At 46.7% G+C, this 17147-nt stretch overlaps 1 protein-coding gene across 3 annotated transcripts in view; it reads right to left on the bottom strand.

Moving 5' to 3' along the window:
- The window catches only part of Shld1 (shieldin complex subunit 1), a 68034-nt gene extending 51748 nt beyond the window's left edge, over positions 1 to 16286 (bottom strand). For 2 of the 3 annotated variants that reach the window (XR_005091410.1, XM_028878630.2), the window contains exons 1-2: positions 16193 to 16286; positions 10430 to 10602 (exon numbers count right to left, since the gene is read on the bottom strand). Coding sequence is in view for 2 of the 3 variants with exons in the window: in XM_028878630.2 (XP_028734463.2) it covers positions 10430 to 10598 (169 nt within the window). In the remaining variant the exon portion in view is untranslated. Of the gene's footprint in view, positions 1 to 10429; positions 10603 to 12515; positions 12654 to 16192 lie in introns of those variants that run through there. The other variant, XM_028878632.2, reaches the window with a different exon arrangement.
- Between the last annotated feature and the right edge of the window lie 861 nt (positions 16287 to 17147).

Below are 17147 nucleotides of genomic sequence, written 5' to 3'. Positions count from 1 at the left end.
CTTGGAAAACCAACTATATAACGTGCTGGGAAGAAACAGGTGGCTTTGTTTTCTCAGCATTTCCTTAAATTTGCTGCTCAACTGTATCATTTTGTAAACAGGAGAAGATGCAAAGTGCTAGAATGTGATAGAAATGGTTATATTTGGGAAAATAGAGATCGCTCAGCAGTGAAAGTGCTCGTCATGAAAAATATTGTTTCAGAAAGTGATGACTAGAGAGTGTAAGTTAAGCACAGTGTGAATACAAAGTTGAGGTGATGGATTGGATCTGGTCCTTGGACTCCACATAGGAAGGTGAGGACTTTTAAATTTTTTTAAGGACTTTTAAATTTTATTCATTTATTTTTGAGACAGGGTCTAATGATTTACACCAGGCTGGCCTTGAAATCAGGGATCCATCTGCCTCAGACTCCCACGTGCTCACATATGGCCACCCCAAGGGTTTTCAACAGACCTATGAAGGCCCCAAAAGCTGGAGAGCACAGTTATGGGACGGGAGCTGGGAAAGCAGGCATGTGCCTATTTTGTAGGCCGGAAAGGAAGTCCAGAGCCTGTCCATATACAGCAACCTGACTGACAAATAGGGCGGTCACCCTGCCTGGGATGGACAGAGGGGCTGATGGAGCAAGGGGTGCTATACCCAGGCCTTGAAGGAGGAATCGTGTTTGTGTATTTGTGTGTTTGTATGTGTGTCTGCCTCTGTGCCTGTGGGTGTGTGTGTGTGTGTGTGTGTGTGTGTGTGTGTGTGTGTGCTGTGTGTGTGTGTGTTTGTGTTTATGTTTGTGTATGTGGGGGGTGTGTTGTATGGGGGGGGGTGTCTGTATCTGCCTGCATGTTTGTGTGTTGTGTGGGATTTTTGTGTGTCTGTATCTGCCTGTGTGTTTTGTGTCTGTGTAAGGTGTGTATGTGTGAGTGTGTGAGTGTGTGAGTGTATGTGTGTGTGTGTGTGTGTGTGTGTGTGTGTGTGTGTGTGGCGCGCGCGCGCGCACGTGAGCCAGAGGATAGCCTTGGCTATTGCTCTTGAGAACCATTCATTTTTGAGTTTTTTAGTTGGGTCTCTTACTAGTCAGAACTCATAGGCTAAGCTAGCAGGCCAGTGAGTCCCGGGAATCTGTGTGTTTCCCACCTCCCAAGCCCTGGGATTACAAGTGTGTGCGACCATGTCTAGCTTTTCCTTTTTGATATGTGAGAACTGACTTTGAAAGTTTTCCTCTGACTTCCATATGCAAGTGTACCCATGCTCAGACACACACCATATATAAACTAAACAATAAATAAATTCTGGAACATCTTTAAAAGCAAGCTGGGTAGTGGTGGTGCACGCCTTTAATCCCAGCATTTGGAAGGTAGAGGCAGGAGGATCTCTGTGAGTAGGAGGCTAGCCTGGTCTACAGAGTGAGTTCCAGGACAGCCAAAGCTACATAGTGAGACCCTGTCTCAAAACAAAACAAAACATCTTTAAAAAGCAATCTTTAGAGGTATCCGTAAGTCTATAATTGTATGTGCTCTTATTAGGAAATATTTGCTGAATTAAGAAACAATTTCTGAGGTGGGAGGATGGTTCAGTGGGTAGAGATCCTTGCAGAGGATCTACTCTGGGCAGCTCACAACCATCTATCACTTCAGACCCAAGGGAATCTCATACCTTTGGCCTTCACAGGCACAGACACTCACATATACATATCCATACTTAGACAAACACACATATTTTTAATAATAAGAATTAAACCTTAAAAAATAAATGAAATGAATAAAACAATCCCCTCAAGGCATGGTAGCATAGCCTATAATCCCAGCACTTGAGAGGTTGAAGACAGAGGATATTGAACTCAAGACCAACATAAGCAACACAGAAAGATGATGTTTCAAAGAAACAGCCCATCAGGGCATGAGTCTTTAATCCCAGAACTTAAGAGACAAATCTCTGTGTGTTCGAGGCAGCCCTGTCTATACAGTGAGTTCCCAGACAGCTAGGGATACACAGTGAGACCTTGTGTCAAAGTAAATAAAATAAATAAACTCTCTTCTAAGAACATATGTGGATCATATTACACTCTGTAACATGATACATCCTTAAAACTGTTGTTTCCTACCATGCTCTTTTTGTTTTGATATTTTATTTTGTCTATATATTAATTACATTTCTTTATGGAATTGGTTCTCTCCTCACACTGTGTGGGTTCCTGGGATCAAATTCAAGTCATCAGACTTAATTGTCCTTACCATAACACCTTTACCTGTGGGGACATCTCACTACATAGCCCAAGATGGCCTTTGCTGCGGAATATTCCTTTAACTATGCAAAGGTGTGTTATAGTGTTTATGCTGCATTTGTTTAATGATGCAAAGGTGTGTTACATTTGTTTATGCTGCATTTGTTTAATCATGTAAGGACATGCTGCTGTTTCACGTTGCCTGCCTAAGGCACCTGATCGATCTAATAAAAAGCTGAATGGCCAATAGCTAGGCAGAAGAGGGATAGGAGGGATTGTTGGGCAGACAGAATAAATAAGAGGAAGAATCTAGGCTTGAGAGGAGAGCAAAGAACAAGGGAAAAAGAGATGCCTGGGGCCAGCCTGCCAGGCAGCCACCAGCCAGCTAGACAAGGAGGAAGTAGGAAAAATAGGACATACAGAATGAAAGAAAGGTAAAAAGCCTCGAGGCAAAACAGAGATGAAGAGAAACAGGTTACATTAAGTTATAAGAGCTTGTGGGACAAGCATAAGCTAAGGGCGAGCATTCATAACTAATAAATAAGTCTCTGTGTCATGATTTGAGAGCTGGTTGGTGGCCCAAAAGAAAGCCTGCTACAGGCCTTGAATTCACTCTGTAGTTCAGGCTAGTTTCAAAATCTTCACAGCAGAAGAGGCTGTGGGATCCCCTGGAACTGGAATTAGACCGTTGCAAGCTGCCATGTGGGTGCTGGGAATTGAATCCAAATCAGAAGAGCAGCCAGTGCTCCTAACCACTGAGCCACCTCTCCAGCCCTTCTTTCCTTTAAATCTTAACGAGTTTCATTTATTCAGTCCAGCGACCTTACTAAATACCAGGTGCTGCCCCAAGAAGCTACTCACGGGTCAAGGCCAGGTTGACAGAAGGCAGCTGCACGCGCTGAGTGGTGACCGCCAGTCAAGCACAGGGAACCCAGAGGGGAACACAAAAGCATTTACTCTTAAAAGCTGTGCTCCAGGAAGCATGTCAGCAGCAGTGTGCAAAAACTCCAGGGAGGAGGACCTGGAAGAACAGCTCAGTGGTGACATTTGCCTAAAATACCAAGGCCTGGGCTGCAACCTAGGCACCAAAGAACAACTTCAAAGGACAAAGAACCAAGAGTTCTAGATGCCGGGGAGAAAATGTCTTCTGGGTAAAATAAGGGCTTCACTCATTTCAGCCAACACCCAGAACTGAAACTTCTGACTGTTTCTTTTCCGGTTTTGACCTAAGACAGCGGCTCCTGCTTCAAGTGCCACTGAACTGGGAAGCCAATGTCTTCTCCACAGCTGGTCTTCAGGTGGCTGAGTAGAGCGGAGCTGGGAAGGATAGCAATGAGTGTGTGTGTGTGTGTGTGTGTGTGTGTGTGTGTGTGTGTGTGTGTGTGTGTGAAGTGAGGCAGGAGGCACGCTTGGCCCCTGAGAAGTACTGGTGTTGGAAGGCAGTTAGCAGAAAGGAGCCACGAAGGGGTAACTGGAGGTGCTTAAGGCTTAGCTCTTCACAGCCCGTCCTTACACTCATGTTTGCGTTTCTTTAAAGTCCTGCCTTTGAGGTCGGCTTGACCCAGATGTGAGTCTCAGCGTTCCAGCACTCTTTAAACAAAATCGCAACACCAGCCTCTCCAAGGCTGTTTCCTCAGCGGTAACAGGGAGGTCAGAGCAGTACTTACTTCTTTGGGGGTGGTTCTAAGATCAAAAGGAACAACGCGCTGGGGTGCACAGTGCTAGAGCACTTGCCTAGCATGCTGGAAGCCCTGGGTTTGCTGTCTAGCAGCAACAACAAAACACACACACACACACACACACACACACACACACACACACACACACGCACGTATAAACCCCTGTGACACAGCACCTACAGAGTAGGTGTACAATAAGGAATAGATGTTCACTGTCTTCCTTTATTGTCTCTTGTGAATTAGGCACAGTACCAGTTCACTACATCAGTCAAGTCTTTTCCTGCACTGCAGGAAGACAGAGCTGAACAAGTCCTGAATGTAAGCTCACTTGCCGCTGAGTCAGCAGCCAGCCGCTCTGCCCAGAGGCTCTGCATCTAAGCGCCTGCAGCCTGTCTGGTGTCGGGAGCCCGGCTTGTTTTCCAGATCTGCTCAGATTTCCCTTTTGGACTGTTAGCCCCACAGATGGCACTGAAATTCAAAAAGGAAGAACAGAGGAGGATGTCATGGATGGAAGCAGCATCCTTGAGCCTTTCAAGAACGATGAAACCATCACCACCTCTAATGACCACCTGATAGGAGCTGCCATTCGGAACTCTAAAATACACAATTCTAAGCGTATTTTATTCTATTTATTTATTTAGCAACAGGGTCTTACTGTGTAGCTCTGGCTGGCCTGAAGTTGCTATGTAGACCAGGCTGACCTTGAACTCACAGAGATCTGCTTGACACAGTATTGTGCATGCATACACATGTGTAGGTGTGTGTGTGCACACACATATAAGCACTGGCCTGTGTGTGCACATGTGTAGGCCGAAGGTTGACATCTGGTGTTTTCCTTAATCGCTCTCTACCTAAGTTTTAAAGTTTTATTTTGTTTCATAGTCTGTGTAGTGTGTGTGTGTGTGTGTGTGTGTGTGTGTGTGTGTGTGTATCAGTTCTTTCATATAAAGGTGTAGGCCACCATACCTGGCTTTAAGTGTATTTTAAAAGGGACAATGAATTGACAGTTAAAGTCATCTGCAAGATGGCCAACCAGGAAATAGTTCCCAGGTTGCTAGTGACTTTGGGTGGTTTTGCACCCTAAAATTCAGCTTCCCCGTGTGGGAATGAGGTTAGGTTCGCTGGGTGGTTTTCAAACTCCATTTGGAAAACTGTTCTTCAGATGAGTGCTTGCCCGATGACCCACAGTAGAAATAATCTAACAGAAGCATGCCAAGATGGGAGGCTAGGATACCATGCCTCCCACCTCAGCCTGTGGTTCCCAAAGGAATGTCCACAGCAGGCTTGACAACCACCGTCCCTGTAACCCCCGCACTCAGGAGGCTAAGGTAGGAAGATCGTGAGTTTGAGGCCAGTCTGGTCTGCATTGTGAGACTACAGCTTATAAAAGCAGAAATATGGAGAAAAAGAAAAAAAAAAAAAAAAAAAAAAAGAGAAAAAAAGAAGAAACAAAAGAAAAAAAAAAAAAAAAAAAAAATAGAAGTCCTCCCTGCAGCAACTGACATAGAAGTAAAGATATGATGTTAATACCAGATGATCTAGCAATAAAAATGTGGCAACTATTTAGAAGAAAACTAATTTGATTTCTGAATTAGAACAAGAATAGTGTACGACTAGCATAAGAGAATTGTGTTTTTTAAATGGCGCAGAGGTGGCCCCGCCCACGGTGAGGACGAGTGTAGCGAGGGTATGTTTTGCTTTTGCATTGCATGTGTTTGTGGTTTTGGGGTAGATGGGCACAAAATGGAAGGAGAGGAAAGGAGGGAGGGAGGAAAGGAGGGAGGGCAGGAGAGAGGAGTGAAGAGAGCAGCAGCCCATGAGTCCCACCACTCTGCAATCCCGCCGCCCTCAATCACACACTTGACTGTCAACCTCCAGGCAGAACCACAGCTGCCTTCCACCAGTAGAGGGCAGAGTTCAAAATCCTGTTACCAAACTGAACCTTCCTTCTAGTTGGCTTAATGTGCAAGGAGAGGGAGGGAAGGGGGTGGGGGACGTGAGAGAGCCAACACTGGAATGTACTGCCATACAAAATTACCAAATTTCTCAAATAAAAGCCACCAGGGCATGTGATGGAAACCCATTTTGTTTCCAGTCATGTCTCAGAGAATCAGTTTACAATCACGGCTTTATTCTTTCCTTTCCTTGCTGTGTCCTGGAGGGGGAAGGGAAGGGGAGGGAGGAGAAAGGGAGGGGCGTCATTAGCCAGAAGGTTAGATACTGCTTATATCTTCATCAAAATCATTCTTTTACATCATTTGCATGTCTACCATACAGCCTGACTTTTAACTTAAAAGAGAAATGACACAGGATTTTGTGTGTGTGTTTTGTGTGTGTGCGTGTGCGTGCGTGCGTGTGTGTGATACACAAGCACTTGCCCATGTGTGCACGTGTGGGCCGAAGGTTGACATCTGGTTTTAATGTTTTATTTTGTTTCATAGTCTGTGTAGTGTGTGTGTGTGTGTGTGTGTGTGTGTGTGTGTGTCTCAGTTCTTTCATATAAGTGCAAGTGCACACGGCGCTGGGGAAGCGTGCCAGATCCCTTGGAGCTGGGGTGACTGTGGCTAAGAGCTGCCTGCGTGGGTGCTGGGAACAGAACTTGGGTAGGTGCTTTTAATTCCTGAACCCTCTCTCCAGCCCCTCCCACCTTATCTTGTGAGTCTGAACCTGGGGGCTCACCATCTTGGCTACTCTGGCTGGCAAGTGAGGCCCCGGGACCTGCCTGTCTTGGACCGCTCCAGTGGTTACAGACATCAGCCACCACAGCCTGCTTTCACGTGGGTGCTGCGAACCTGAGAACCCAGGCCTTGAAGCTTGCTCAGCAAGTACTTTACCCACAAGCTATCTCCCCAGCCCCAAATCCAGAATTTTACAATTATTATGTAACTTCGATGAAGTACTGACTGTAAGACCTTTTGTTTCATTATGGGAACAGAGTTTTATAGAATTACAAAGAGATACCATGTGAATTATAAACAGGATAAAGCATATTTACCTATTCTTAAATATTAAATTATCTGGCTACCTTTGAAGACTGGGATGTTGACTCCCCCCGCCCCCCCAAAAAACCCAAGGGACATTAAAGCACTGCTAAAGTTTATAGCCACCTGCCAGCAGAGGCCTTTAATCATCAAAGACTCATTGTGCTCAGCACCCAGGCTTGCTGTCTGCATTCCAGTTCCCAGCACTGTTCTCAGACAAAAGTTCTAGTCGGAGGACCGCGCCAGGATCTCCTCCACCCGTCTCGCCTCGTCTAAACAACTGCAGAGAAACCCTCTGTTCTGTGTTAGAATGCACTGCCAGTCTCTGCAGGACAGACGTTCCCATGGGCCCTGGGAAGACAAGCCACAGGACCCACCAGGTCACCCAGCCACAACAGACCACAGAGGAACCTCATGACCTTGCCTTTGAGATATTTAAGGAGACAGTTCATCCCCTAATACGGCTCCAGGACAGCGAGCATCTAACAAGCAAGGAGTCCAGTCCATTGCCACATCGGAAGTCAAGGGTGATGGGTGGGTCCCATTCCACAGCCCATGGAGTGAACTGGAGCTGATCCAGGAGGGAGCCCATCCCAAGAGGGAATTGGGAAGCTAGGGCTCTAAGGCTTGGCTCAGCCTCAAACAGGAGTCCAGGATTAGCTGATGAGAAGCCCCAGAGTTCTGTGGTCAGCCGCCGCCCGTGCCTGGTGCCTGCGCAGCCTCGCACTGCTGCTCTGTCGGTGGTTTGGAACAAACACCACAGTTAGCAGATTACAGAAGAGCTTGGGGCAGTTGGCGGCCAAGCAGCACGATCTCAGAGAGATTCACACACTAGGATGGAAATGTGTCCCAGGAAGACCTTGGCAGCACAGAGTCTTCTGCTTATCTACCGGGACAGGCACGGGGAGGAGATGCGTGACCCTGTGCCTGTGTGAGGCAATGCTTGTTTACTTCAGCAGCACTTCCTGAGAAGCGGCTAACTGGTAACCTGGGGACAGGCACATGGCTATGGAGGCAGACGAACGCCCAGCCTACCCTGCCTCTGTATGCCAGACTGGATGGAACAAACGAAACTTCGGATTTTTCTGGCTTATTCCTGGGATTCTTATAACCCATGGGTCTCTTGGAAAATGCTCCAGACTCATGTGTCTTGCCTCTAATAGCCTCCTCCAGGGAGTGAACAGTGGTGTGTGATTAGACATGTCCAGTGAGGTAGGAAGGCTCCACAGTTTGCCTCCTAGACATGACCATGGGCATCTGTGCCAGGGCAGGCTTCATCCCAGGGGTAGACGGGGTGGTGGCATGTGCCTGGGGAGGAGGAACAACTGAGTGTTGAGGAAGTGGAGAGGGCTCCGGCTCTGTGGGTCCCTGTATCGGGTGGGTTTGGAGAGGCAACAGCTTGGGTCCATCCACTCTGTGTGCAGGCTCAGGATACCTGGCTTGCCTGCTGCCGGTGTAGGTGACTGCCTGGAGCGGCTGCCCCACCCCATTACTGTATACTCCACTCTCTGGATTTCAATTAGAGATGGTCACGGAGAGTTATTTTGATGGAATCCTAACACATCTTTCTTAAGTTTCTGGTGTTGGATTGAACTTGGGGCCTTGAGCATTGCCAGGCAAGTGCTATACCACGGAGCCCTCAGCTCATGACCAGACTCTCATAGTCAGCTCCTGGATCCTATCTGACTCAATAGCCAGGGAGATGAGCTACTCAGTTCACTCTGGGACCGCCACCCCAAGCCCCCACCATACCCTGCCAGCTCTTCATGGCTGACTCTATCTGGAGCCAAGCACAAGCCACATGAAGAGCCAAGCTTCCTTCCTGAGTACGTACCGGTGCTATAGACCACTGCAGAGCTACCCCAATACTGTCCAGCTGGAATACTCCTCGGAAGAGGAATTTCCCAAACCACACAGGACAGGAAACACACAAACCAACATCTGGTTGACTTAGGAACTGGAGGTGTTAAGAATCTGGGCAAGCACAGCAGCTGTGGGGACGCTCTGGAGATGAAAGCAAAGGCAAGCCCGGATCTGAGCAGACAGTGGTCCAGGGTTGTCAGAACAGGGTGGAACCGTTGGCAGCAATCTGCTGAAGGGCTACAAGGGGAAAAGCCAGGACAACAACTACCTACAAGCACGCGGTGATAGGAGGGATACGGACTCAACATGGAAACATAGAAACAGGCACAGTATGGACACTGCAGGTGGCTGGGCAAGGCAGCAAGTGCTGACATTCCAGCACTCAGCAGGCAGAGTGAGGAGGGCCAGGAGTTCAAGTCTAGCCTCCTCCACTGCATGAGACTCCACGGAGCCAGGGGTGGTGGCACACACCTTTCACCCCAGTACTCAGAAGGCAGACACAGGTGGGTCTCTGTGAGTTCAAGGTTAGTCTAAGCCAATCCTGGTCTACATAGCGAGTTCAGGCCAGCAACTGGTACATTTAAAATTTGAATCCAGGTTTGTGGACTACAGATTGGATAATTAATGAGCAAGAGATGGGCTTTCCAGCTCAATAATTACCATTAGCCTTAAATTATCAACTTCTGCAATCCAGTCAGGAAAACTGATAGAAAGAATCGCATTTAAATCCAGAGCGAGGGGCTGGTAAGACGGCTCAGCAGGTAAAGGTGCTTGCTTCAACTCTGATGACCCGAGTTCAATCCCTGGGGCCGTAGAGTGGAAGGAGGGAATGGGTTCCTGCCAGCTGTCCTCACCTGCACACATGTGCCACGGCAAGCACACAGTGCCCGCACTGCTGTTCTCTATCATCCTCATCACCCACAGTACACAGTGCCTGCACTGCTGTTCTCTATCATCCTCATCACCCACAGCACACAGTACCCACACTGCTGTTCTCTATCATCCTCATCACCCACAGTACACAGTGCCCACACTGCTGTTCTCTATCATCCTCATCACCCACAGCACACAGTGCTCACACCGCTGTTCTCTATCATCCTCATCACCCCCCACCCCCCACAATACAACAGTGCCCACACTGCTGTTCTCTATCATCCTCATCACCCACAGTACACAGTGCCCACACTGCTGTTCTCTATCATCCCCATCACCCACAGCACACAGTACCCACACTGCTGTTCTCTATCATCCTTATCACCCACAGTACACAGTGCCCACATTGCTATTCTCTGCAGTCTTAAAAAGAACCAAGCACAATTCCACCCTCTTTGTCAAACTAAGTGTTCCTTCTGCCTCAGAGCACATCTGACAGAGAACAGAAAGGGGCCCAGGAAGAAATAACAAAACACTTGCTTCCCTTCTGGTCCTCTTTGTCTAGACACACTGTGTTTGGATCACCCCAAACTCTGAGCTCCCTCCAGGAAGGACCTGGGCATTCACCTCTGCATCCCCAGTTTCTATACACCACCCTGTTACTCTGGGAGGCTTGTTTGAAGCCCTTCAGAAAACCCACAGCTTTTCTGGGTAAAGTGTTTTTCTGGGTAAGGTAAAAACTTACTCCTTCTGGGTGGAGAAACAGAACTACTGACAGTTGTTTTCATAAAGTTAGTTTGATTCAAACTCTGCTTATTACCTGGATCAGCAGTCAACGAAGAAGGGAAAGACTGGGATTCCAGGGAACTCAGAGACTTGCTGCTGGCTCCCTGGGATGCTTCATGACCTCTGAGGACAGATGCTGTCGGTAGATCCAAGGTGCAGCTCTCCACTGACTGGCTGCTGGGTGTGTCTGCCTGGGGTTCCATAGGCCTGCAAAGCAAAGGCAATCAATCCACATCACCAGCTGTGCAGCAAGAGCTACCCTGGACTACAGCCTGAGGAGTCCTGAAGACCAGCCACTGTCTTCCCCTAAGACATGGGGTTTCTTCTCCTTTGACTCAGTGTTTGGGCACCAAGTTCCCTTAGTTGTGAGACAAGATGGACTTTCACCTGAGAAAAATCAGTTTCAGCCAGGAGCTAGGCATGATGGCAAACATCTGTAATTCCAAAACTCAGGAGGCTGACATAGAAGGATTCCAAGTTTGAGGGCAGCCTGGGCTAAGCAGCAAGACTGCCTCAAAACAAAGGAACAGTAACAACAACAGCAACATATAAATATAATTTCAGCTGGGAAAGGAGGCTGAATGTTAGAACATGGTAAGAGCACTGGCTGTACTTCCAGAGGACCTGGGTTCAATTCCCAGGACCCACATGGTGGCTCACAAAACTAAAACCATTTGTAACTCCAGTTCCAGGGGAACTGGTCTAAGGGCAGTGTGTGAATGTGGGACACAGATACACATAAAAATAAATGTAAAACACCCATATACAAAAAATTAATAATAATAAAATTAAAAAACAAATAAACCGGCCGGGCGGTGGTGGCGCACGCCTTTAATCCCAGCACTCAGGAGGCAGAGGCAGGCGGATCTCTGTGAGTTCGAGGCCAGCCTGGGCTACCAAGTAAGTTCTAGGAAAGGCGCAAAGCTACACAGAGAGACCCTGTCTCGAAAAACCAAAAAAAAAAACAAAAACAAAAAAAAAAACAAATAAACCAAGAAAACCCTAGTGTTTCCCTTCCTGGTTTTGAACCTGTGGGGTACCGGATTCTCCGTTCGAATTCCCTTGCAGTACACCCACTCCTGTCCATCTCTCTCATGAGTTGCTCGCAGCAATCAGCTTTATAGTGGCCAGTACCCGATGCTAGGTTGTCACAAGCCTCCGTGCACCATCCAGAGGTTGGGCATGCACAGTCTTGCTTGCACACTTAGCAGCTGGAAAGCAGACAGGCTGACAGGACCGGAGCCTGTTCAGTACTGGCCACAGGCAACCCCAGGAGCCACAGACACTCACACCCTGCAGTAGTCTAAGTAATGGAGGAGGCCGTTTGAGATAGGCCAAGGTCCTATGAGTCAAGAGTAAGGGAGAGATTAAGAACACAGTTAAAGCTGGGAGGTGGTGCACACCGTTAGTCCCAGCATTCGGGAGGCAGAGGCAGGTGGATTACTGTGAGTTCAAGGCCAGCCTGGTCTCAGAGTTAGTGCCAGGACAGCCAGGGCTACACACAGAAACCCTGTCTCAAAAAACTGAAAAACTAAAAAAAAGAAAAAACCAAACCAAGAACTAAAAGGAGACCAGAACTTAACAACTGAATGAACAGAGAAAGGCATTAAGGAGGACCTGGAAGTCAATTAGAAGAGACAGTCTGTGTGCCATGGCTGTGTTATCAAGGGAGTCAAAAGAAGATAAGGAAGAGTTTTGGAAGAAAGCATTATTTCAAATCAAGGACTACCACACAGCTATTAAAATGATAGAACTAACAAAGAATAAAATGGTAGAACTCGAAAGATCTCAAAGACATACGTTTAATGGAAGAGGTAATCTCAGAATAATATGAGCAGTGTGACAAGGCCAGGTCACCTTTGTCAAGTGTATAGGAGATCTGACCCTAGGCCAAGGGCTTCACCTCCAGTGACCCCCTAAAGCAGAGACTCCCATCATTACCCTCATTCACAGTTAGCTACAGGCAAGGCAAGAAGCACACAAAGCTGCCCAAAGAAACACACGAAAAGCTGCTCCCACGGGATGAGCCCAGCTTGAAGGTCCCCGGCCTCCCGAGTCTGAGCAGCCCCAGGGCTGATCAGGCAAAGGCAGCACGTGTACAAACCAACCAACACAGCCACCTGGCAAGGACACCCAGTCACAGGCTTCGGACACTTGCTCAGGCAGAGGATCAGCCCAGGTATCAGCTGATCATTCCTAAAAGGAGTGGAAAGATAAGGTTCCCCAAAAACAGAACATCCTGTCTCTCCGCCTCTCCGCAGGCGTTCTAACAGCTAAGCAACCTTGGAGCTTCAGCTGGGACCTTTGCCTGGCACCTCTGGCTTTGGCTCTGGTTACATAATTCCAGGCAGGAGGCCTGTGGAAAAAGTGAAAGGTCACAGGTGAGACCCGTAGATTCTGCCTGCCTTCAACGAACATCAAACTGATGTCCTTAATGAAAGGGATCCCTGATGTGATAGTTTTGCTTTGGGTTTTGAACCGCTTGCATTAAAGGCCCCAAAACTCCAAGCTGAGCACTGTGCCAAAACAAAGTGAAAAATCCTACGGAAGGCAGAACCCTTCACTTTATAAAGTAAGTATATGCACATCTGTTTCTAAACACACTGTCTGAGAGTCAATGACTGCTCACAGGAGAAAGCAATGGGACAGAGGAAAAGCGGGGATTGAACCCAGGTCCTCAGCAGACCAGACATGTGCCTTGCCATGAAACTACACTCCTAGCCCTACATAATGAACTTACATAGTTCCTCTTCTGAAAAAAAGAAGGAAAGACAGACAGGGAGAAAAGACAGCACAAAGAAAACCACAATCCTGTGTCACAAACACACATACAGGAGTCCTCCACAGAACATCAACAGTGTACAGGAAGGCTATGGCTCCAGACTGCAGGTGTGGCTCTGGTATACTCAGAGGCCTGTGCACCCTCCCACATACCCACCCCCCACCCCCCCCACCCCGCCCCCGCCCGGCCCACAAACACACCAATATTTCAGGACTAGATGGAACTAATCCCCAAAATGCAAAATTATTTTATGTTAAAAGCCATTTTATTCATTCTTTTAGTTTGTTTATTTTTAAACAGAGTTTTGTGTATCGGGATTGGCTTTGAACTTGTGCTGTAGCTGAGGATGACATTGAACTTCTGACTCTCTCATTTCCACCTCTGACATGTTGGGGTTACAGGTGTGTGCCTGGTTTGCTGGGAAGCAAATCCAAGGCTTTGTTGATGGTAAGTGAGCAGTCTACTAATTCTACTAACGGAGCTACATCCTCAGCCCTCGGAGTTATTTTAACCTCTGCCAATCCATCTGTATATCCCATTATTAATAGAGTAAAGGATTGCCGGGCGGTGGTGGTACACGCCTTTAATCCCAGCACTCGGGAGGCAGAGCCAGGCGGATCTCTGTGAGTTCGAGGCCAGCCTGGGCTACCAAGTGAGCTCCAGGAAAGGCGCAAAGCTACGCAGAGAAACCCTGTCTCGAAAAACCAAAAAAAAAAAAAAAAAAAAAAAAAAAAAAAAAATAGAGTAAAGGATACACCCACAATAGATACATGTAAACTTTTGACAAATACCATTACTCAATAAGCTAGGAATGGAAAGCATCTTCTTCAACCTTATAAAAAGTGGTTTTAAAATTCCATAGTAAGGATGATCAATAAGGCTGGCTAAATGCTTTCTTCTTGAAATCAGGAGCAAAACAGGGATGTCTAAGCTTATCATTTCTAGTCAGTGTTGTGCTAGAAGTTTTAGATGGCACAATTAGACAAGAAAATGAAATGAAAGGTTGGAAAGAGAACCATAAAATTATCCCCATTAACAGGACACAGGAGTAGGGGATGCAGCTTGATAATAAAGCATTTGCTTAGCAAGGACCAGGCTCTGGGTTCAACCTCAGGGCAAAAACCAAACAAACCCAGAAAACATGATCTTATTCAGAAAACCTTAAGGAATCCACAAAATAAATTAAAAAATAAACAAGTTACACAAGGTTGCAAGATTCAACCAACACACACATACAATCACTTATATTTACATACATTAGTAACCAACAAACTCAAAGGTGAATTAGAAGCTATTTATTTATTTATTTATTTATTTATAATGCAATAGCCAATTTTATTCAGAGCATCAGACATTTATACTGTGAGGGTTAAGAAAAAAAAATCACATGAGTAAAGTTCTCATGAGTTCAAGTTGTATACCATCACAAGGAGAGGTCGCAGGTGGCAACAACATGTTTTTCCATGTTGCCATGTAGAACCCATTTATAAAAGCATAGAAATAAGCCGGGTGGTGGTGGTGCATGCCTTTAATCCCAGCACTTGGGAGGCAGAGCCAGGCAGATCTCTGAGTTTGAGGCCAGCCTGGTCTACAGAGCGAGATCCAGGACAGGAACCAAAACTACACGGAGAAATCCTGTCTCGAAAAACAAAAAACAAAAAAGCATAGAAATAAAACAGGACTGTATTAAGTAAGCTTAAGACGTGCGCTAAAGAAAAGGAAGATATACCGTGGTCATGCATCAGAAGCCAGTATCTTAAGATGGTACTGTTCACCAGGGGTGGTGGCATATGCCAGCAAAGACAGGTCTATCTCCGTGAGTCTGAAGCCAGCTGACCTACATAGAAAGTTCCTGTCCAGTCATGGCTACATAGTAAGACCCTGTCCTGAAGTGAAATAAAACAAACTAAGATAAAATAAAATAAATGATGCTATTAGAGCCTAAACTAACCTAAAAAACAACAGAAATCAATGCAAGTCAGATGTGGTCACACACTCTTATGATCCCAGTGTCTGGGGACACACAAGCAGGAGGACCTTGAATTCGGGGCCAGCCTGGACTATTATAGCAAGACATTGTCTCAAAAGGCCAAACAAAAGAAACCTCTATAGTAATGAACCATAGTAGTGGCACAAAGACAGTGAAAGAGAATAGCTACCCCAAGAAAAAAAATCACACTGATAGGCAGTTGGAGGAGTGCTTTGGAAAATACTTAGGAAGGTCTTGATCAACAGAAAAATAAAAATATGCAATAGGTTTCCAAACAGTTATGCATTTTTTAACATTAAAGGAATGCAATTCTCTCAAGTCCCAAACAAGCCTTACAAATCCCTGGCCAAAGAAGCTAGTCACATACTGTTTGATTCCGTTTATACAGCATGCAAATTAGACAACCATAGAGACAGTACTCTGATCGCAGCCCAGAACTGGGGTGGGGGCAGGTGGTGGGCAGTGCGATGCTCCGGGCTCTGAACTATGTTCCTCAGAAGTTTTCTTTGGGGTCATGAACACAGTCCAAGGTTGTCATAACTTGTAGTTTACAGTTTAGACTTTATGAAAACATCCAGCTACAATATGGCTGTTTAAAATTATAATAGACCTGGGCCTGTTTATCCCAGCAGAGGCAGGAAGATCTGTTAACTCCAGACAATCCAGATCCACATAGTGAGTATCAGGGCAATCAGGGCTATGTAGACAGAGACCCTGTCTCAAAACGCAAAACCAGCAAGACAACAATAATTTAAGATGTTAAAATAGAAAAATAATTGGAACTAATCCTTCCCCCTCCGAACCCCCGCCCCCCCACACTGCTAAATTCCAGAGCCAGGTAAGAAGGGCGCGGTGGGCGGGGCTTGGGCGGAGGGGCTGGGCAGGTGCCGGGAAACCTCGTGGAATAAAGTGTCGCGAGAATCGCTCCTCCCTTCCCTCCTCGTTTCCCTGCTCCCTTCCCAAGACATTCCAGAATGGAGGAGAAAACCGGCAGAGATTCCTCCTCCAGGCCCCGTGTCACTCACCACCACGACAGCAAGAGCCCGGAACCGGAAGCGCCGGCTCCATCTTTGTTGTGGAAAAAGCGAGGTTTAAAAAGGGAAGTAGTCTTTGCTGAGGTCAGAAAAGGGCAAAGCAAGGCAGCTGCGGCCATCTTAACTGAGGGCATTTGCCTGTCCCCTGCAGCATGCCGGTCATCTGGGCAATTTCTAGTTGCTGTTAAGTACTGTTAAGGTGGGCACCAAAGGAACTGGAAAACTGTCAGCATGAAAAATGCCTTTAAAAGAATGTAAAAAGAAGAAAACGGGCCTTGGAAGTCCACTCTGAACCCCAGCCCTGGGGAGGAGGTTGAGTGAGGCAGGACGATCATGATCTCTAAGGCCAACACAATTCTCTCAAACAGCATGAAAGAAACTATTTTAATATTGTTGCATGGATTCTGTACAGGCTAGAATTTCAGAGCCACACAAAAAGACAAGAAGGGGACTGACTATTGAAAGATAAAATTCGAGGGGCTGAAGATATGGCTTAGCCACAGAGCATTCGAACTCTTATCTGGGTAGGTGAGGTCCTAAATTCAGTCTCTAATACCTCCTCCCCGTCTCAAAAAGGAAACAATCAGAACAAACGCAGCCTAGAGCTGCACAAGAGTCCTAGAGCAGTGTGGGTCGGCTTACAGACAGACAGAACAGCCCGCATTCTAGGGTACTGTCTTTATAGGTTTACACAGAGGAGATTGCATTTCTTCACTGACTGGTCACTTGGAACTGTTGAGAAAGCAAGCTTGTCTCCCAGCTCATCTAAGTGGCACTTAGCACAACAGACTCCATTTTGGTTTGGTCCTGGCCACTGGGCTAGTCTAGTCTAAAACAATCTGCTTAACTAGACTGAGGACAATTTTTCCCCACTGTGTTCTTGAAGGAGTCCTATATATTCACAGCCTCTTTTGGATGAGACCCCACACATTAGAAGTCCTACACT

This window comes from Peromyscus leucopus, chromosome 4 (assembly GCF_004664715.2).
Source record: "Peromyscus leucopus breed LL Stock chromosome 4, UCI_PerLeu_2.1, whole genome shotgun sequence".
Taxonomy (NCBI): domain Eukaryota; kingdom Metazoa; phylum Chordata; class Mammalia; order Rodentia; family Cricetidae; genus Peromyscus; species Peromyscus leucopus.
The sequence above is the reverse complement of the archived record's forward strand: the minus strand, read 5'-3'. Positions and strand labels throughout refer to the sequence as shown.